The sequence below is a fragment of the Notamacropus eugenii genome, chromosome 7 (genome assembly GCF_028372415.1).
Source record: "Notamacropus eugenii isolate mMacEug1 chromosome 7, mMacEug1.pri_v2, whole genome shotgun sequence".
NCBI classification, from domain to species: Eukaryota; Metazoa; Chordata; class Mammalia; order Diprotodontia; family Macropodidae; genus Notamacropus; species Notamacropus eugenii.
The window spans coordinates 136,785,244-136,807,510 of NC_092878.1; the positions used below are offsets into that span (position 1 = coordinate 136,785,244).

Sequence of the window (22,267 nt, forward strand, 5' to 3'; positions counted from 1 at the left end):
TCCTGACTTTGACATCTTAAAATTCTTAGTTTCCCTCAAGGCTAATCACTGGTGCTACTTTCTCCAGGAAATCCTTTCTGATTCCTCGAATTATTAATCTGTTTCGACCTTCTCAAAGTCAATTTACATATCTGTGTAAATGTAATATTCCCCTTTGGAATGTGAACTTCTTGGGGGCAGGGAAAATTTTTTCCTTTGGTCTTTCTTTCTTGAGCACTTAGCACAATGTCTTGCTGGTCATAGGCACTTAATAAATCGTATTTGATTGAATTGTTGAGGGATAAAAATCATATTACGAGTTAAATATATTGCATTGCATCATCTATTCTCCTAGCAAATGTGTTAAGAGCTTACAGGGTAGAATAATGTATACTTTAGTGTACCATACTAGAAGAACTCACATGTTGTACTACTCATACTTCAGAAATGACTTTCTTAGGTGATTGCTGTTTAGATTATCTAGTTATCTTTCTGGACATAAAAATTTTTTAAAATTTCATTGTCCATTTTACAGTGACCAGTTTGTGTTTCAGGAAGACACACACACACACACACACACACACACACACACACACAGTAATTAATGTCATTTCTCTTTTAGAAGGATGGTTACTGTTTGGACTAGTATCACAGAGGTTAATGAAGTTTTTAAAAAAAATTCAACCTTAATATCTCCCTATGTAGATAAAAATTAATTTTCCCATTTCTTTACAAAATCTAAGGCAGAGTGGAAAGGATGTCATTTTTTCCCCCATCCCCTTATTCTAAATATTCTCTTGCTAACTCTTTTACAGCTTGCAAGAGAAGTGTTGGATGTTGCCGCGATGATGGTTAAACCAGGTGTAACCACTGAGGAAATCGATCACGCCGTCCATTTAGTAAGTCAGCTTTACTTTCATACTTTCACTCTTGTCGTCTTCTCTTATCTACGTCCTAAATTAGACATAGCATGAAAGTTATATGTCTCTGAAATTTTGGGGAGTTGAACTAATTCCAAACCAGCTTGACCAGTGTCGGCATTAAGCAGTTGTGAGCCCCACTGTCCATGAGGTGCTGGTGTAGTAGTCTCTCGCTGTTGTGTGTTTGGAAGTCTTAGCCATCCCTTTGTCACTGTCTTAAATGAAGAGTGCTGTAGTTAATTGCAGAGTAGGATATTCTCAGAAATGTAGCTGCCTGTGAGATACACGTATGGCAGAAGAGAATTCTCTAGTTTAAAGAGCACTGTGGAAACTGCAGGTTTTTTCATGGCTTAGTTTCATTTATTGTATCATTCTAAGGGTGTAACCACTGTATCAGAGAGCAGAATCAGAGTGTGTTAATTTCTTTTTTTAAAGATGTAAACTTATTTCTAGTTTGGAAATTTCAATTAAATAGAAGTTGGGTGGACAAGTTAACTCCCTCTCTCCTTTTCATGTGGAAGATTTTCTGAGTGAGGCCCTGAGTCTGAATCCCATCTGTGCCACTTACTAACTCTTGTGACTTTGGACTTCAATTTCCTTATCTGAAAAATAAGGAGGTGGGACCTCTGTGCCTTTAAGCTCACCCTTTCCAGATCTAGAGTTATGATACTGTAATTCTGTAAAGATGAGGCTTCATATTCTAAATAATCATAGCTAGCATTTTCATGGTGCTTTCAGGTTTGCAAAGCACATTACAAATATTATGCCATTTGATCTTCACCATAATTCTGTGAGGTATATGTGTTATCACTCTCCCCATTTTACAGATGAGGAAATTGAGAGTAAGAAATTAACTGACTTGTCCAGAGTCACACAGCTAACAGTTGTATTTCTCTAAAGTAGGTCAAAGGGCCCCCAGCTAATGCTTCTCTTTGTCTAGAGTGGGTGGAAAGATCCTCTATCCGTATTAAATAGTTAAATGACTTCACCTGACTATTTGCAGTTGGAGAGAAATTCAGTAGCTACATGTGAAGTGTGATCTGATTGGCAGACATCATGAATATTACTCTAGACTAAAATCACCATAGGATCATCAACCTGATGATTTTGTTTCTCTTGATTCTGACATTCTGAATTCTTGACATTAAACTGGATAGACAGACAGACAAATGGATGGCTGTCTTGGTATTACCTGTGTTTCTAATACATTTTTCCTCTTCCCCTGTCCCATCTTATGGCAACAATTAACAGAGAAGAAAAAGTAGAGATCAACCAACTAACCAACCAATGGACCAACCCCAGATTTACGTGCAGCCTTCCATAGCAGTAGCGCCCCAGCATTACAGAGAAGCAGGAGAGCCTCCTCGTACCTCTCCTTTGAGCCCGTCTTGGCCATTTATGTCTCTGTACATTACATGTGACAGTGACATTTCCCAGCATGCAGTTTGTGTTGTGGTGGTGTTGCTTACATCTATATTGATTTGTTTTCCTGGATTTGTTTTTTGTCATTTTACATCAGGTTATAAAAGTCTTCTTAAGATTGTCAGTTTTTAAAAATGATAATTAGCCTTTTGTTGTAATTTTTTTTTCAGGAGAGGGTTTTTTTGTTCATTATTTTTGGTTATTCTGAACTTGACTAATGCTCTCTCTTCTACATTTCACCTACTGATGTCCTTGGCTTCCTTTAAGTTCTGACTAAAATCTCGTCTTTTATTGCACGCCTTCTTTGACCCTTGTTAGTCTTAGTGTCCCTCCTCTGTTAATTATTTCCTATTTATTCTGTCTGCAGCTTGCTTTTTATTTACTTGTTTGCATGCTGTCTCCCCCATTAGATAGTGAGCTACTTGAGGGCAGAATCTGGCTTTTGCCTCTTTTTGTGTCCCCAGTGCCTGACATTTAATAGGTATTTAATAAATATTTATTGATTAATTTGCATACATCACAAACACTTATTATTTCGTATAACTTGGTAATATTCCTTTGCATTAATGTAATAGAATTTGTTTAGCCATTCCCCACTCCAGGAGAATATTTTATAGTTCATTGCTACTATTGAAATACTTTACTATAAATATTTTCTTATATAGCGGGTCTTTCTTTTTATCATTGACCTCCTTAGGGCATGTACTTAGCAGTGGGATTTCTGGGTGAAAGGATAATTGGCATTTTAGTTACTTCCATAGCATAATTCCAGATTTCCAGAAAGGTTAAATTAGGAATGCATGGTACCATAAAGCTTTTTCTGTCTTGTTATCAGCCTTTGGCAACTTTGCAACAATAGAGAGGGGCCACAGTCCAATGCAAAGAATGATACATGTGGAGTCAGTGAATCTGGCTTCATCTCCCGGATTTTCCATTTACTGCCTATGTGATACAAGGCAGGTCGCAGAACCTCTCTGAACCTTAGTTTCTTAGTCTGTGAAATGATGGTGGGGGGTTGAACTATGCTCAGCTTCTTCCAGCTTCAAATCTGGGATCTAATGAATTTAAGAGTGAGCTTAAGGCCCAAAGTTGTTTTTGTTGTTGTCCTTGTACTTGGTTTTTTTAAGAGGACCATGACATCAGAGAAATGATGACATGACTTGCGCTTGACTTTGTTTTGAGTGAGGGAGGGCTGTGTAATGTCACCAGCCTCACTTTCTCCACCTGAGCCATCTGGATCCAGTGACCAGATATTCATCAGGAAGACTGGAGATGGCCCAGGATGCAATGGGAGACCCTGTCCTTTTAGGCTAAGGCCTTTCCCTGTACTCAATTAAAGTGAGGTAATGCCCATTCAGTGAATAGGCCTCTTTTAAAGGTAGTCAGGGGATGTCCCCTTTTAATAGAAAAGAAAATAAATAAGTGAATCAGTCTGAGAGAGGAAGGAGCCCCTCAAGGTTGTTGTTTGGACCAGAAACAGTTACTATTGACATTCACAAAATTACTGAATATTGGATTGGATAAGGCACAAAAGAACTGGAATAGCAGCAGTTGCCTTGAAATCCTTCAGATAGTATGGCTGAATAATTACTGATTATGTGTCTTGTCCTTTTTCATATTCTAAATTATTTTCCTTTTATATATTTTTTTAATGGTACAGGCATGCATTGCAAGAAATTGCTATCCTTCTCCACTGAATTACTATAATTTTCCTAAATCGTGTTGTACTTCAGTGAACGAAGTGATCTGCCACGGAATTCCAGACAGGAGACCCTTGCAAGATGGTGATATTGTTAACGGTAGGAAATAGAAAATTGTGACCTCTCCACAGAGAAAATCATAGAAGCAAGAAGGAGATCTCATCTGGGTGGGACATATTACGGGTGTGCGATGTTACAGATGGAAGTTTGTCGCTTCATTTTTTCTCTTTACCTTTATCTTTAATGCTGCTCCATTTTTAAAATGGAGTGGTAAAAGGTAACTCCTTTTAGAAGTGATTTTGTGATTGTTTCTTACATGTTGTTTGGGTGCTTACCTTCAGGAACACCTCACCATTCAGTGAATCCATCATTCATGACTTAAATATTCTTGACATTTTGTTTTGTGAGTTCCTAGTGATACTCTTACATCCCTTATCCTTAAACTATAACCCCAGTCATGGCAACTCAAAGAAACTGAGTGGTCATGCAGTGCCAAAAAGAGGACAGAGTTTTATTAAGGGTGCAGGGTAGGTAACCTTCTGTATCTCTCCATCAGCAGCTTTAGAACGTATTCCCCCATGTGTGGCAAAGAAGAGTGGGGGGAATCGCTGGAGGAAAGGATAATAGACATTTTAGTTACTTTCTTAATGTAATTCCAAATTTCCAGAGTGCTTGGATCATAGCACATTAAAGCTTCTTCTATCTTATATGGTGAGCATAGAGAAATAACTTTAATCTTACAGTGTAGTTACTATCTTTTGGCCTAGATTTTTTTTTTCACCTTTTTTCCAGCCCTAACTTTTATAATTAGAACCTTAATGCAACACTTTCTGAAATATAAACTAGTGAGTGTCGTGTCCAAACGATTAGTTCAGCCAGCATGAGTTTTTCTTTTTACATTTGTTGTCTTAGGAGAAAGAATTTTATACTAAACAATGACTTTTTCACCTTCATCATTTATTTGGAATATGTGGAAGCTTTACCTTTTCTCTCAAGGATCTTTGTAACTAAAACAAAACTCTAACTCTAAGAGGTTAGATGTGACATGTTTAACTGTGGGTTTTTTCTTCTTAGTGGATATCACTATCTATCGAAATGGTTATCATGGGGACCTGAATGAGACGTTTTTTGTTGGAGAGGTGGATGAGAATGCAAGAAAGCTGGTCCAGACAACTTATGAATGTCTCATGCAAGCAATTGATGCAGGTAGGCCTGGTGGCAGGAGCTATGTTGTGACTCCTTCCTTATTCCGACATACTGAACCCATAATCTCTGCTTGGACACGGATGTTGTAAGCCAGCCCGTTGCTTTTTTGGACACCTATTTGAGAGCAAGCTCTTCCTTACTCTGCTATAAGACTTCTGTCTCCTTCTGACTTGGGCCTCATTCTGCTGTACATGGAAGCACATCATCCTTCTATTTCCTCTTTCATAAAACAGCACTTGAAAAATTTGGAGTTAACTGTCATGTTCTGTTGAAGTCCTCAAAGCTGACCAAAACTATCTTTCTCAAAAATTTTCAGCCTTCTCTTCATCCTCGTATAGACATGCTGTGGTTTAACTGTCCACCTTAAAGTGTGGTGCCCAGTACTCAGTGAGACTATTAATATCCTAACTCTCATGATTCAGACTCTTGATTTTATTGAGCTGAAGAACTCCTTAGCTAGTAAAGAACTACCAGGCAGATGAATGCCTGTTCTTCAATATGTAGTCTTAGAGAGTTGTTTGGGGGCACACAGAACTTAAATGGCTTCAGTGTCACATGGACAGTTTGTGTCAGGAGTGGGACTTGAATCCTGATCTCCTTACTGTCTGAGACTTGTTATCTATCCACAGCTGAGAGTTAACATATGCACATTCACATGCTGAAACCTTCCTTAGAAAAAAAAGCATTTAAATAAATCCAACTGATAGACATTGTTTCCAGTTCAGTCCATTTTTATTAAGTGCTTAGTCATGTAGGTGGTACGATGGATGGAGTACTAGGGCTGGATTCAGGAAGATTCATCTTTCTGAGTTCAGATCTGTCCTCAGACACTTACTGACTGTGTGACTCTGGGCAGGTCACTTAACCCTGTTTGCCTTAGTTCCTCATCTCTCAGATGAGTTGAAAAAGGAAATGACAAGCCACTGTAGTATCGTTGCCAAGAAAGCCCCAAATGGGGTCACAAAGAGTTGGACATGACTGAAACAACTGGAAAACAACAAAATTGCTGTACTAGAAGAAAGAGTAATTATCAACAATTTAGAGCAGCCCAGGATGTCTTAAGAACTGATGCAAAATACAGTGAGGATAACCAAGAAAATATTATCCACAACGAGTACAGTGATGTAAATGGACAGCACACGAGGGAATGCTGTGTGACTTTAATGATGTAGCTTATCCCTGAAGAGATGAGAGAATGCACCTTCTTTCCTTTTTTACAGAAGTTGGGGACTTTGGGCAAGATATTCCATTACCTTGCTGTGTTGATTAATTTCTCTCTCTCTTATTTTAACAAGGGATGACTGGTTAGGTAACAAGGGATCACTGGTTAGAAAAGGGAAAGAGCTGAGGAGTTTGGAAATGAAAGTGATGTAAAAACATAAGGTAGCAATAAATTTTTTTAAGAGGGCTTATGGACAATTCGCTTATTATAATCCAACTTGTCCCAAATGTGATGTAGATTACCACAATCAATGTCAGAAAACCAAGCTTCTGCCTTCTGCATTGTTGAACAGCAATAAGTGTGATCCCCCTAGCCTTCTCCAAGATTCTTTCAAGGCATCTTTGAGGTCAAAACTATTTTCATAATACTAAGATGTTTAAATGTGGCTAAATATAACCTGCATAAACAAGCTCTTTATAGAGGTCCTGAATAATTTTTCATAGTGTAAGCGTGTGAAGGGATCATGAGAACAAAAAGCTTGAGAATCATTGATGTAGATAGAGCCTTTGCTTCTAATGAAAGAACAGAAAAAGACCTTCCTTCAGGATGCTTTAAGCCTCTCAGTCTGAGGAAGAGGCGGGGCCCTGATAGAGAGCCTGGAACAGGGGCATGTGACAGCTTCCTGGGTTTTCCCATGGACTTAGAGCTAAGCCAGTCTTACTTCTCACAGGATGAGAAGAGCCTCTAATTTGGACCCTATTGTGTGCTGTTGGGAAATTATTAAGAGGTCATTTCTTTTCCAGTGAAACCTGGAGTTCGATACAGAGAGCTGGGAAACATCATTCAGAAGCATGCCCAAGCAAATGGTTTTTCAGTTGTTCGAAGCTACTGTGGACATGGAATCCATAAGCTTTTCCATACAGCCCCCAATGTACCACATTATGCCAGTGAGTACTTCCTACCTGTGAGCTTGAGATTTTGGGTATTGAGTCAGCAAATTTGGAGTGGCTACCATGAATCAATGAATAAATGAATTTATTAATAGCCTGTTATGTACCAAGCATTGTGCTGACCACCAAGATTACAAAAAGAAAAGCTCTCAGAGAACTTTCTGGTTCCTGGGTGGGTGTTCTTTGTATACTGGGTAGAAGACAGTAGTCAGTTGCAGAGTAGAATTTAGAAAAACTTGTGTTCTTACTCTCTACTGCCAGAGACAGAAAGTCAGTGCATACAAGTTCCAGTAGTTTATTGGTGCTTGTATTCTCCAAGTGTACAGCATGAGTTAGTACTTTCCTTTGGGCACATAGAGCATAAACCACACAATTCTTACGCACATTTGAGTCCAGGACAATCCTTCAGAGTCATTTTGGTTCATAGGCAGTGTTCTTTAGCTGTTATGGGGACGAACCTCTTAAAATTTAACAAGGGTGGTCCTCGAGTGAGAGATATTGCAAGGGCATTGCTGAGCCCTAGCTCTCCAGCTTTTGCTACCCAACCCTTTTTTGCTTTACTCTGGTAGCCTTTAAGAACCAGGGTTCTCCCCCACCCAGATACACACATAGTACAGTGAGGTATTAGAAGCAGACTTGAGTTTCTTTTCCACTAGTTACTGAGCAATCACCCTCATACAGCTCCCTGGTGATTAGTTGACCTAAGAGAGAATACATTTTACATTAAAATTTTAAAAAAAACTTAGTACTAAGTTCATCCTGTATAAGTATGATTTTCCATTAAAAAAAAAAACCAAAAAACTTGAAACAAGTTTATTGTATTCCTGTCTTTTAAATGCCCAAAACTAACAGATGAGGTTGAACACAATGGCCATTGTTGGTTCCAGGTGGCTGACTTTAGAACACACAGTCTTCTTTGTGTTAGGAGATGATGAACAAAATGTTGCATATGCTATCAGTCCCAATTACCATGTTGTACAAGTATTTGTAACCACTTTTCTCTTTGTTTTAGGAGGAGTACTTTGAAAGATAGGGATGATTATGGAGGGATGGGTGTAGTTATTTGGAAAATGATTAAGACAACAAAATGAAACAGCTAAAATTTTAAATATCTATTTTTGATGTTTATTAAAGAACTGGGAAAAGCACTTTGTAAAACTTAAACTACTGTGCAGTATAATGTAAGCTGTTAAAATGGAGCTGGGGATTACACTTTAAGAGGAGGAAAGAGTCCGTCATCTGGTGGGAAAGAGTCCGTCATCTGGAGTCAGATCTCTTAAGCTCCTCAGGCCTCACTTTCCTCATCTGTAAAAGGAGGAGTTTGGACAAGGAGGCCTTTGAGATCCCTTCCATTTAGATTTCTGATTTTATTATCCTCTGTAGGAAGATAGGAAACAGGCAGACTCTCAGGGTCAGAAGATAGGCCAGGAAGATTTAGAAGGTGTGGTGTTTGAGCCCTGAAGGATATTAGAATTTGAGATGGATGAGAGATTGGGAAAAATCACATGTGCAGAGACTTAGAATTGGGCAGGTCACCTTATGGACCTGTTTCCTTACCTATAAAAGGTTAGAGTTGGACTTGATAATCCCCCCAAAATTAATCAGTGAGCATTCATTGAATACTTACTATGTCCATTGTGCCCAGCATCTGCTGGGAAAACGAAAAAAAAGCAAAAATAGCCCCTACCTTTAAAGAATTGACATCCGCTTGTTGAAAACAATCTACATAAATGAGTATGTGCAGAATAATTACAGAGCCAATGGAAAGTAAACCTAAAGGAGCTGAGAAAGTAGCTGCAGAACTGAACATGCAGACAGACTCTGGAGGGTGGGTAGAAGGGGGAGTCCAGGGATTCTGAGAGTTAGACACTGTGTGTGTGACTGGGTTGTAGAGTGCATGGAAGAGAGTAGAATGCCGGAAGACTGGAAAGGCAGGAGGAAGGTTATGAAAAGCTTTAAATGCACATGATTGATGGAGTTTATATGGAGTATCTAAGTTGTGGATGCAACCATACTTAAGGAAAATCACTTTGGCATAGAATGAAGGCTGTTTGCAGTGATCAGAGACTTGAGATAGGAAGATCAAATAAGAGACTCTGGCCGTAGTCCAGATAAGAGGTGATTGGGGGCCAGATTAGGGTGATAGGGTGGTGGCTGTGTGAATGTAGAGAAGAGACACAGGATGTGACAAAAAGGCAGGAAGGATAAGCCAGTACAACTGATTGAATTTGTGGGGTGAGTGGGAGAGAAAGGAGTCAAGGGTAACATCAATTGCAAATTTGATAATGGGAAGGATGGGCATGCCCTCTATAGTAACAGGAAACTTTGGAAGAGGGGAAGGTTTGAGGAAGAGAGATAAGAGTTCTGTTTGGGACATAATAATAGCTAGTACTTATATAGTGCCTCCTGTGTGCTAAGCACTTTATGAATATTGTCTCATCTGAGTCTTACAACAACTTTGGGAGGCAGGCGCTGTTATTATCATCCCCAAGGTTCTTCACCTAGAAGTGTCTAAGGCCAGATTTGAAATGAATCTTAATGACTCCAGGTCCAGTGCCCTCTCCTCTGAACACCTGGCTGTCTCACGTATTGAGTTTGAGATGCCTCTGGCATCCAATTTGAGATGGCCAAAAGGCTGTTGGTCGTATATGACAGGAAGTCAGGAGAGAGACTAGCACTGGATAAATAGATATGTGAGAATCCTCTGTATAGTGGTGTAATTGAACCTAAGGCTGCCTTGTGATGTCACCAAATGAGAGAGTAGTGAGGAGAGAAAAGAAGCAGACCTAGAACAGAGCTTTTGGGGTCACCACATTAATGAACATGGCATGAATGAAAGTCCAATGAAGGAATTGAGAAGAGTCAGAGAGGAGAACAAAGACCATCACCAAAACCTCCAGAGAGGAGAGAGTCACTAGGCGGAGAGGAGGGCCAGCAGTGTTGAAGTTGGGGGTGAGGATCCAGAAGAGCTGTTTTTGGCAGTGAAGAGATAGGTCATTGTTAACTCCAGAAAGAGAAGTTTTGGGTAAATGATGAAACGAGAAGCACAACTGCATATGGTTCAAAAGAGAAGAAATGGTGGAACTTTGGCAGTGTTTATTGGCAGCAAGGAAAGAGGCAGTCCATGGAGAGTGAAGATTTAAGAGAGTGGAGACAGTGGTCAGTGCAGCCTGCTGTGGGAGATGGTACAGGTTGCCCTTGGCAAGGATAAGGGACTGACTTGTGAAAAGAGACAGATGTGGAGGAGGAGGAGAAACAGGGAGCCCTGGCCTCAGTTGTAGGAGACAAGGTCTTCAGCCCAATATGTGGAGTAAACTGTGAGAGACTTGAGAAAAAAAGAAAAGGCATGGAGTAGCTTCTGTTGTGAGCAGGGTAGGGGATTAATCAGGGAAGTCTAGTAGGATTAGTTTGTTGCAGTGAGGGCATAGTTGAAATCAACTGGAAGAAAAGCGTAAAGGATCATAGTTCTGGGATTTCAAAGAGTTCCCTTCAGTAGCACTTGAGTAAGAGGGAAGGAGGCAGATGATGGGTGTCATCCAGGGTCAGGGCTTTGGCAGGGTGTGAGCAGTGTGTAAGGGAAAGGAGGAAGAGAGTGGATTCAGGAGTAGAGAGTAATGTATGTAGAGTTTAAATGGTTCACCAAGGGGTCAAGGTTGGGAGGAGAAGGTAACTATGGCAAGGGTGATGTCATTGTGGGGATGAAGAGTAGATTTCGCAGGATTGAAGCCTTGGGAGAGATGGAAAGATAAACTATTATGAGATGGTAAAGGAATTTCTTGCGCAAGGAATTGAAACATTTAAGGGTGATAGCAAGGTCAAAGATATCATCATCCTTGTGTCTAGGTGAGTTAGCGTAGAAGAACAGGTCATGAGAGTTGATTTGATTAAAGAAATGGGAATTTTAGGATATATGAGGTAACACCATCACATATGTGGAAGTCCCCAAGAATGAGAGTGGGACAAAATGGAAGGCTATGAACCAGGCAGTGAACTCATTAAGAAAGGAGGCAGAATATCTAGGTCAGAGGATGATAGCTACCTGACTGGATTGTGTGGGGCTTAGAAGTAGAGGTGCTCCCAGGACTTGAAGGGGTAGCCAGAGAAACAGCGATGACAGGAGGGATCCCTAAGGTGCAGGTGCAAGACATCTGAAGTGGTGTAAGGTTGCAGGAAGTTCCTTAAGTATGGAATGGGAGCTGCAGAGACTTAGGGTAAGATGCATTTCTGGAGTGGGATATTATTGGGGTAGAGATGAGGAGAATGGGAATGAAGAAGCAGACAGATTTGATTAAGGAGAAGGTTTATCTTTTTCGTGTTCAGTATCAAAGGGATGGGGTAAGTAGAAAGGATAGTATTGTGCTAAGCACTGGGGAATGATACCAGGCAGAGTAATAGTGAGGTCCACTGTGTGACTGGCCATATTGCTGTGACCTAGCAGCTGTAAGAAGCCTACCTAATGGCAGATTTGAACCTCTAACAAGGAGACTGGAGGTGGTTTATCCTTTCCTCTCCAGTCCCTACCCTCATCTCCAGCAGGGCCCAGCTCAACCTGCAATGTGCTTTCTGTCAGGAGGCCTGAAGCCTATCGGAGAAGCAAGACCCATGATATTTAGGCGTTTGGTTTTCTTAAATGTGAGACCTATTTGTGTGCTTTGCCACAACAAAACATCAGCCAGCTTCTCACATTTCTAGGGGCTAATGATTCTACAGGCATTTTCAGTACTCAGCAGTGACTAATTTTTAAAGATAGGGCCTTGAAAAGAGGCCCTGTTTATTTATTTAGGGTAAGTGCCTCTCTCTCTTAGAGGGTCGTAGGCCATTTCTTAGCATAGGAGAGATGTCTGTGCAGTGTGTATGGTATCCCCGAGACTCCTGCATCCTCTTCCAGTGGTCTCTCTTTCTCATTTTTTTTTTTTTAAACCAGACCTACTCTAGGTGAGGAATTCCCTCTACCAGTGGAGATCAGCATGTGCTGTTAAGATTTGCCTGGGACCCTGAGAGGCTGTGATTTGCCTGGGGTTGCACAGGCTTGCACACCATGCCTCCATTGGTCCCTAAGCCCTGCCTCTCTTGATTCTTACCTTTTCAGGCATAGTATTTCTGTAAAGTGTAAATGAATGGTCCCTAAAAATTTGGTGTATGTGTTCCCCCTTTTAGCCTTAGTGCTCCAAAGGAGTCAGGGTGGGAGGTAAGAATAGTGATGCAGTTCTTTATTTGCATGAGCACGTGATGGTTTTCAGAGGGCTTTTACATCTGCACTTGAAGACTGGGAAGCTGAAAAATATGCAAGGGCTTACCCACGTCACTGAGCAAGCCAGTCGTAGAACCAAGCCTGGAACTTAGGCTGTCTGTTTGTCTTTTTCCTGCTCCCACACTTCCTGGTTTGCTGCTTTCCTGGTCATCTACCCCCACAGTTTCTTTTTCTTTTTTCCCACTGCATATACAAAATGCAACTTATTTGGTCTGAAACCTTTGTCCCATTCTCATTTCAAGCATTTACAGCCAGACAGATAATGGGAAGTTGTTCTTGGTCCCATAATCCACCCTTGAGCGCTTGATGGTTCCCAGGCAGGAGTAGTGGCACTACTTTTTTCCCCCAGGAGAAGCTATGGCTCAGCATATCTGAATTAAAGCACAGGCATCCTTTGCCATTTTGTTTTTTTGTGTTTTGTTTTTTTTTTAAATTTATTTATTTAACTTTTAACATTTCATTTTCACAAAATTTTGGGTTCCAAATTTTTCTCCCCATTTCTCCCCTCCCCCCACCCCAAAACACTGAGATTCTAATTGCCCCTATCACGTCTGCCCTCCCTTCTAACATCCCTCCCTTCCCTTATCCCCATCTTCTCTTTTATCCTGTAGGGCAAGATAACTTTCTATACCCCATCATCTGTATTTCTATTTACTAGTAGTAAGAACAATACTCAAAAGTTGTTCCTAAAACTTTAACTTCCAACTTCTCTTCATCCCTCCCTCCCCGCCCATTCCCTTTGGGAAACAAGCAATTCAATATAGGCCATATCTGTGTAGTTTTGCAAATGACTTCCATAATAGTCGTGCTGTGTAAGACTAACTATATTTCCCTCCATCCTATCCTGCCCCCCATTGCTTCTGTTCTCTCTTTGGATCCTGTCCCTCCCCAAGAGTGTTGACTTCAAATTGCTCCCTCCTCCCACTGCCCTCCCTTCTATCATCCCCCCCCACTCTGCTTATCCCCTTCTCCCCCACTTTCCTGTATTGTAAGATAGGTTTTCATACCAAAATGAGTGTGCATTTTATTCCTTCCTTTAGTGGAATGTGATGAGAGTAAACTTCATGTTTTTCTCTCACCTCCCCTCTTTTTCCCTCCACTGAAGAGTCTTTTGTTTGCCTCTTTTATGAGAGATAATTTGCCCCATTCCCTTTCTCCTTCCAATATATTTCTCTCACCGCTTAATTTCATTTTTTTTAAGATATGATCCCATCCTATTCAATTCACTCTGTGCTCTGTGTGTGTGTGTGTGTGTGCGCATGTGCATGTGTGTGTGTAATCCCACCCAGTACCCAGATACTGAAAAGTTTCAAGAGTTGCAAATATTGTCTTCCCAACTTTCCATGTAGGAATGTAAAGAGTTCAACTTTAGTAAGTCCCTTATGCCTTCTCTTTGCTGTTTACCTTTTCATGCTTCTCTTCATTCTTGTGTTTGAAAGTCAGATTTTCTTTTCAGTTCTGGTCTTTTCATCAGGAATGCTTGAAAGTCCTCTATTTCATTGAAAGACCATTTTTTCCCCTGAAGTATTATACTCAGTTTTGCTGGGTAGGTGATTCTTGGTTTTAGTCCTAGTTCCTTTGACTTCTAGAATATCATATTCCACGCCCTTCGATCCCTTAATGTAGAAGCTGCTAGATCTTGTATTATCCTGATTGTATTTCCACAATACTTGAATTGTTTCTTTCTAGCTGCTTGCAATATTTTCTCCTTGACCAGGGACCTCTGGAATTTAGCCACAATGTTCCTAGGAGTTTCTCTTTTTGGATCTCTTTCAGGTGGTGATTGGTGGATTCCTTGACTATTTATTTTGCCCTCTGGTTCTAGAATATCAGGGCAGTTTTCCTTGGTAATTTCATGAAAAATGATGTCTAGACTCTTTTTTTGATCATGGCTTTCAGGTAGTCCCCTAATTTTTAAATTGTCTCTCCTGGATCTATTTTCCAATGAGATATTTCACATTATCTTCCATTTTTTCATTCTTTTGGTTTTGTTTTGTGATTTCTTGGTTTCTCATAAAGTCATTAGCCTCCATCTGTTCCATTCTAATATTGAAAGCACTATTTTCTTCAGTGAGCTTTTGGACTTCCTTTTCCATTTGGCTAATTCTGCTTTTGAAAGCATTCTTCTCCTCATTGTCTTTTTGAACCTCTTTTGCCAATTGAGTTAGCCTATTTTTCAGGGTGTTATTTTCTTCAGCATTTTTTTGGGTCTCCTTTAGCAGAGTGTTTACCTGCTTTTCATGCTTTTCTTGCATCTCTCTCATTTCTCTTCCCAGTTTTTCCTCCACCTCTCTAACTTGATTTTCAAAATCCTTTTTGAGCTCTATCCTTTGCCCATTTTGGAAAATTCAGTTTTAAGTAGTGAAATGTATTTGTAGAAAAACTACATTTGAAAGATGGAATAAAATGTTAACTTAAGGATTGCTGATAAAAATATTAGGTATTTATTCTTAATTCTTTTTCCCAGTTATCTACTTCATAAGCTAAGACTTGAAAGAAGACTTTGAGAAGAATGCTACATCTTGAGATTCATTCATTTGTGTTACATATTTTTATTCCAGAAAATAAAGCGGTTGGAGTGATGAAGCCCGGTCACGTATTTACAATTGAACCCATGATCTGTGAAGGTGAGAGTTAACAAGCCTATGGTAGTTGTCAGTTAGAAGACAGCTCTTTGATTTCTGGATTGGTAAATTGCAATCAGGTTTCCACCAGTCTCTTGATTTGTTTTGATTTGTTGCTGCCTAGTCTGACCTCACTTTTCAATTATATTTAAAAAAACAGAAGATGCATACTGCCCTGTGGTGGGGAGTGGGGAGAAAGTTTTGAATTCAAAGTCTTGTGCAAGTGAGTGTTGAAAACTGAAAAATAAATTATATTAAAAAAGAATAGACAGGAAATAATTAAAACAAAGAAGGCAATGGAATTAAAAATAGTTGGGAAAGCCTTCTTATAGAGGAGGGGCTTTTAGGTGGGTCTTGAAGGAAGCCGAAATACTCCATATAATATATTGGTTTGGTACTGTAGGCTAGCTTGAATTTATTTTACTAAAATACAGAAAAGATTAAAAATAGAATAAATGTGTTTTAGCTAAAATAAAAAAAGAAAAACAAGAGAAGAAAGAAGTGGTTAGAAAGTAGTCAGTGCTTATATGTTCACATCAATAGATAGGGGAGTATATTCCTGTTGAAGTCACCCCAAGAATTGCTAGAATTCAGGTGTGTCTAGCTCTTTAAGAGACCACAGCTCTAGGCAGGAAACAGGTTTTGTGTGCGTGTCGAGGGGTGTCTAGCAACAGTTGGCAGCATCTGTGGTGTCATGAGGTGCTGGGGCCTTGGGAGTGAAAGGAAGCTACCTCTGGGAGGTCCGTGGAGAAGTTGCCTCTTCCCTGGGGTCCCCTCAGATTGTAGATACTAGTAACAAGGACAGCAGTGTCTTGCTTGGTCGCTCCATGAAGGAGTCATTTCTGGCCTAGCCGCCTTCCTAGCTGTGGTATCCGAGCAGCATACGCTCCTCCTGCCCAGTTTCCCTCCTCTCTGGGGTCTGAATCCACGTTGGCTTTGTCAGCTTGTTCCAGGATGTCTGTGGCCAAAGCTTGTAGAGATAGTAATTCCACATGGAACTTTCAGAACTGTCTAGCTTGTTTGTGATTCCTTCTGAACTTCCCCTCTTTTCCCTTCTACACTGCATTTAACAAAAAGGTCAGCAGGCCCCAAAGGGGAATACCCGTTTTGACAGGGCCGTCTGGTTCACCTCTCTCTGTTGTCTGGTTAGCCCCTGCCGACTTCCTGTGATTGGGTCTGGCAGTCAAGACGGTGGCCCAGCCTGATCAGCAGTTACCTGTTTGCTGCTTGTTTGGAAGATGCCTCTTTATCTAACATTAGAAAGCAGAGTGCTCTGGAACATCCCTCCAAAGTCAGGTGGCACAGCACGAGAAGTGTTCTGTACTTTGATTTAGTTGAAGGCCACTTGGCTCACATAAAGTAGCAGCCCTTGTCCAGGACAACATCTTTTTTCCTTTCTTGGCTTCTTCAGCACTACTCAGCCAAGACCTGGCAGGACCGCACCGCATGTCATCAGCGTTGCTTTGCCTGGATTCTTGTTCTGCTGTCTCGTTGGATTATTTTGGCTTTCTGATTCTCCCTCTGACATCTTTAGGACCTTAGGACCAACAGGAAAGGCACGTGCTGAAGACTGGCCAGGGAAATTAGAAAACTGGAGGCACTTCTTCCTTATTTAAATGTGTTGCTGCCGTACAAGAAGACACTTGGCTGACCTGAGGTTTTCTTATGACTAGGTTTAAAGCCAGTTCTCTCGGTTATGATTATATGTTTTGTTGGGAGATGTGGCTTTTCTTTCTCCAGTAAAAGTTATTCATGTATATAGAGTGGAGATTAAATCATAAAGTCTTTAGGGAGGGGAACTTAGGTTGGAGATGTTTACTGAGGTTTAGCAAAAGCCATTTACCTAGAAAAAGGAAACAATAGTTTTCAGCAAATATTTGTAAAATGCTTATTGTGTACAAGGTACAAAGCACGGTGTACTCCCTGCTCTCAAGGAACGTTATTTTGATGATGTAGACATTTTTTAGAGCAGACATACAGCCCTTTGTCAGATCTGGGGTTTAAAGCTGCTGTCTTTTGGAGATTGAGTTGGGAGGCTTGAGTCCCTAGCTAGAGTGGCACCATAAGACCTTGGTTGGACCGCCCTTTCTTTCCCTGTCCATATGTGGAGTCTGGTTCTGGCACTGTACTGTGTCTTGGTCAGCAAGGTATGTTTAGTAGTTCACAAGAGTGAGCAGTTTGCCAGTCTAACAGGACTTGGAGGTTTAGATAATCACAAAATAAAACAGTCTCTTTTGTGACGTAGGACAACTTCATTAGAACTCGTGTTCAGAATTAAAGGGCCAGTATGCTTAGACTTATTCCTAGATAAGTAGTCAAATACTCAGACATTTTGTTTTTTATTTTAATTTTCCATTTTATTGTCACAATAAAAGTAAATGAAATCATCTCAAATTTTTTTTGAAAGTTTTTGAAATACCTAGTTGTTCAGTCATTTAGATGTTTATTAAAGCATGAATTACTTTCTCTTATGCTTCTCCATATTCTCTTTTGAGCTTGAGCTTGGAGTTTAATAGAAATGTTATTTTATCTGTTCTTGGATTTTTAATCTTTGGGAGGCCTAGAAATAATGTTTCACTCAAGATTTGTTCAGAATGAATAATGTATCAAATTTTCTTAATTACACAACTTTTATAAAGGAAATTACTTTATAAATACAGATTATTATACCAGATAGCTTTTGCTACAGATTTCTTCTGAGTCTTCTCATTCATTCTCTCTATTCCTCTCACTCTCCTGCATTGCCTTTATTTTTTCCTTTCTTTTGTTTCTCTCCAAACTATTTCTCCTACTCTTTTATTTCCTTTGTTTATTCTCTTTTTTCTTTTTCTCTGTTTATTCTTTTTATCCCATTTTGTTTTCTTATCTCTTTTTCCTTGGCTTCCTTTTCTCTTTTCTTTCCTTGCCAGCCAACTATCATCTCGTCTTCCCTTTCTTACATGCCCTTTCTCCTTCCTTCCTCACTTGTCTCTCCCTCTCCTTACTTCAGTTGCATGGTTTTGAACGGTTCTGAACTAGATGTATGGCCTCATCAAGTATTCTATGATCTTCTTCCATTTTCTGAATAACTTAATCTATCTAGTACCAGTTTTTCGTTATTTTTTCTAAACTTTTAATAAAAAATAATTGACTTACTTAAGTTTCATGTGCCCTGTCTAGTTTACTTAAAGGGAAGGCACTCCCCCAAATCCCCTTCATTTTTTAAGAAATGATAGTGATGATTCTGCCCAATTACATGAAGCTGGTCAGCTACATCATTCCTGAAGGAAAATGGATGCAAATGCAGATGGAACCAATCAAATGAAGCCTATAGCTGTATCCCACAGTGCACAGAGGCTAAAGCAACCTTGCAACCCTATCTGAAGATCTGCTTACCTAGTGAAAGGGCCAGGATCAGAAAGTGAGTGACAAGGAATATCAAGTAAGGCTAAAATATCAAATATGTTAATAGAAAAAGGTCTCAACATGAGCCCAGGGCAAAAGCAGACAAATTAATTGGGGGGAGAGGGGGGAAGATCCTGAAACTAGAAAAAAAGAAATGAGTAAAAAATCCTCAAAGAATATAAAGCTCTCACAACAAATATAATAGAAAGGAAAGTGAACCAATAATATCTGGTTAAAGAATCCTGTAAAATTCTAAGAAAACACGAAATAATATGAAACTCTGGAGTAGTTGAAAAGGACAAAATTCATTTTTTAAAAGTTAGGAATGAGTAAATACATCAGAAATTTAGAGCTCCCACACAGAATTAATGGAATTAGAATTGGTTTAGAAAAGTTGAATTCATGTCAGAAAATCTCTTTAAAAAGTGAATGAGAGATTAACAGATTTGGAACACATAAATTCTGAAGTAAAAGAAACTTTAGCAAAAGAAAATCAAAAGCAATGGGGTTTTTCGAAGAAATGAGAGAGAAAAGAGGGGACACAAATTCTATTCAAGCCAGAGTAATTGGTCTTGAAGACAGGATGTGCAGTCTCCCAAAAGAACATGATGAGCCAAATATTCTAAATATCAGGATGCAAGTAGTAATTTTTTTAATTGATTATTTTGTTTTCAGTGTTTGACAATCACTTTCACATATCTTAAATTTTTTTTTCCCCTTCCTCTCCTTTATTTCCCCCTCCCTCCCTGAGATGGAGTACAATCTTATGTAGGTTCTATACGTATGTTCCTATTAAATACGTGTTGCATTAAAGAATTAAAATGAATGAAATCATAATACAAAAGAAAATGGTCTGCTTCTTTCTGCGATCCAGTTCCGTAGTTCCTTTTCTGGATGTGGGAGGCATTTTGTCTCAAGAGTCTATGGGAAATTTTTTAAGTCCTGCAAGCAGTAATTTAAGAAAACTGTCCAGAACTCCTGAATGCAGACCAAAAAGCATTGTTTGAGAGATTACACAAATTATAACCAGGTGGGAAAAAGACCCTCCTCTTAAACTCAGGTGGAAATTCAGTAATGTTTCATTTTATCCAACACACCCTTGGAGAATCATTTGTCTAAAATCATCTAATGGTTCTTGGAACACTCACTCCCTGTAAAGTTTCTCCCTTCCAGCTAATCAAAGATGAGCTGAAGAGATACTTCTTCTATAAACTGAATTAATCACAGACTTTTTCCGACTCTCACTGTGGTCATTTTCCTAACCCAGTGGGGCAAAGGGGAGAAGGAGAATGAGTGCTCTTAAGTGGATTGATCTGGGGCCCCTTCTGGGCACCTCTCCAATTCTGTCCAAAGAGAGAACAGTACCCTCCAGCCTTTAACCCAGTGAGCCTTAAATTAGGTGGTTAGCCCTTTGCTAAAGGGAGGAAAAGTTCAGTGGAAGGCATTATTTTGGAATTGATAGTTAAATAAAACTGATGAGGATTTCTTATCCAGGTGAGACGAAGGATCTTAAAAGTATTTTCTTAATACTATTTTATAACTTGTAATCTAAAGAGGGAAGGGGGAATAAGGTCTCAGCATGATTCCATAGTAGTATTTGGTGAGTCGATCTGGACAATTTATGCTTGCCAGGTTATGAATACTTGTTCATATGTTTTCCAACTTGTTCTGTATTTTTTATTTTTTTAAGGTGGATGGCAAGATGAAACCTGGCCGGATGGTTGGACAGCAGTGACAAGAGATGGGAAGCGATCTGCTCAATTTGAGCACACCTTGCTGGTCACAGACACTGGCTGTGAAATCTTAACGCGGCCACTAGACGGTGTACGTCCTCACTTCATGTCCCAGTTTTAAGTTCTCCTAAGATGACACATCTAAAATATCTTTTGACTGTACTGTGTATCTTATTGAGAGTACAGAATAGAGGAGGGTATTTTATCATTGTTTTGTTTTCATTGTCTGTGGCTAAGACAAGAACACAGCATTGGGTGTGTGTACCTTCAAGGACTTGTTGTGGGTCTGAAAAAGCAGCGAAGAATAAAAAAATTTTTTCTCTGCTCCTTTCTTCTCTCCCAATACCCTTATTCCCTGCTTCCTCATTTGCCTTTTAGACACTTTACCTTCAGCCAGCTTACTGTCACTGCTGTGACAGTTGTCTCAGTGCCAGCTACTTTCCAACTGAATGTCGTTTGTACGTGGGAATTCTTGACACTTCAGCCAGATTTTTTTTTTAAGTTATATGTGTGTGTACATATATTTCCACATATATACTTGTGTGTGTATTCATGTGTGCACATTATATATACACTTTATATACATATATACACACATACATATATGTATTCACACATGGATATACGTGTGTGTGTGTGTGTATGTGTGTATCTCTCAGAGACCCACATAATTACTTGCTGATAACACTTTGGACTAGGGCTAACTTTGATTCTGGTCCAAGGGTTATTATATAGGATAGGATATGGAAAGGAATGGGCCCACTGTCTATGATATGATGTAATTCTCAATCAGGGAATTAGTTTTATTTTCTTTCCCCCCCTCCTCCCCACATTTTTCTTTTTCCTCATACTTTGCAGCTCCTGTTGTAACCGAGAAAACCCTCAATTCATGAGACTTGGCTTCTCTGGACTCTTAGACACACCAGTGGGGGCATATAACAAGTCCACTGTGGGAAAAGTTACTGGTCTTTTCCCTGCTTATGACAGAGCTCCCTGTCCACTAATGGGGGCTGGCTTTATTGGGCCTAATGGATGAATGCAATATACCGCTATTTCAGACTTCTTTATATTGGAATTTAAACCAAAAAAGAATTTATAGACTTCTGTCTTCTCCCCTTTACTTCTTGAGCCTGAGAGAAGATGAAAAAAGACAGGTCTGTTGCATATACCTAGCTTATACGAGGAAGGAAAATAAAATGCTGTGTGGATGTCTGGTGTAAAATTGAATGGACCTGGTATTAGTATGGAGCAAACCAGTGTAGCCCTTGAGGGCATTGAGATTATCCTCAGCAGCGGGGTGAAGCTTTCCCCCATACTTCTGGTAATGCTCTCCATGTGGGAAACAAACAAATACTCCCTCAGTGTTTAAATAGGTTGCTAGACTGGAACCTTCCAACTTGGTGGAACAGGGATCTTAGTAGACTATTGTTGCCCCTGAAGCTTTAAGAGTGACCTCAGCTACCACTTTAGACCTGATATCTGTTCTTCCAGATTCCACCTCCAATAAATAAGTAAATAAAGTTGGTGAAGACATAGCAAAACATAAAATAACAGTCACGAGTGGGCACATTCTTGGGGGCAGTCCGGTGACAACTTATGTCACATTTGGCACCTCTAAAGCATTAGCCTTTCAAGAAAATGTCTTTTTTTCCAGAGTGCCTCAGACCTTTATACAAAAATGGTGACTGCAGTTTCTTAACTTTCTTACTGTTTTCATGATAAAGCAAAATGACTTTTTGGTACCAACTGGGTTTGGGGCAGGTTGAGGGTAGAGCATGTGTGAAGACTTTCATTACAGAATGCAATATTTGTGAGTGTAATGGAGAGTATTATAAATGACCATATGATGATCCTGTCACACAGTCATCTGCATCATTATGGTTTTTTGGGGAAGGAGGAAGCTACCTCTCCAGTCTAAATAAAGCCAGAAACATTG

At 39.8% G+C, this 22,267-nt stretch overlaps 1 protein-coding gene across 1 annotated transcript in view; it reads left to right on the forward strand.

The window, feature by feature from the left end:
* METAP1 (methionyl aminopeptidase 1) overlaps nucleotides 1-20,658 on the forward strand; it is a 70,830-nt gene extending 50,172 nt beyond the window's left edge. The window contains exons 6-11 of the mRNA XM_072624224.1: nucleotides 795-878; nucleotides 3,982-4,120; nucleotides 5,096-5,227; nucleotides 7,193-7,336; nucleotides 15,152-15,217; nucleotides 20,289-20,658. Coding sequence (XP_072480325.1) covers nucleotides 795-878; nucleotides 3,982-4,120; nucleotides 5,096-5,227; nucleotides 7,193-7,336; nucleotides 15,152-15,217; nucleotides 20,289-20,452 — 729 coding nt within the window. The 3' untranslated portion in view covers nucleotides 20,453-20,658. The remainder of the gene's footprint in view (nucleotides 1-794; nucleotides 879-3,981; nucleotides 4,121-5,095; nucleotides 5,228-7,192; nucleotides 7,337-15,151; nucleotides 15,218-20,288) is intronic.
* The last annotated feature ends 1,609 nt before the right edge of the window (nucleotides 20,659-22,267 follow it).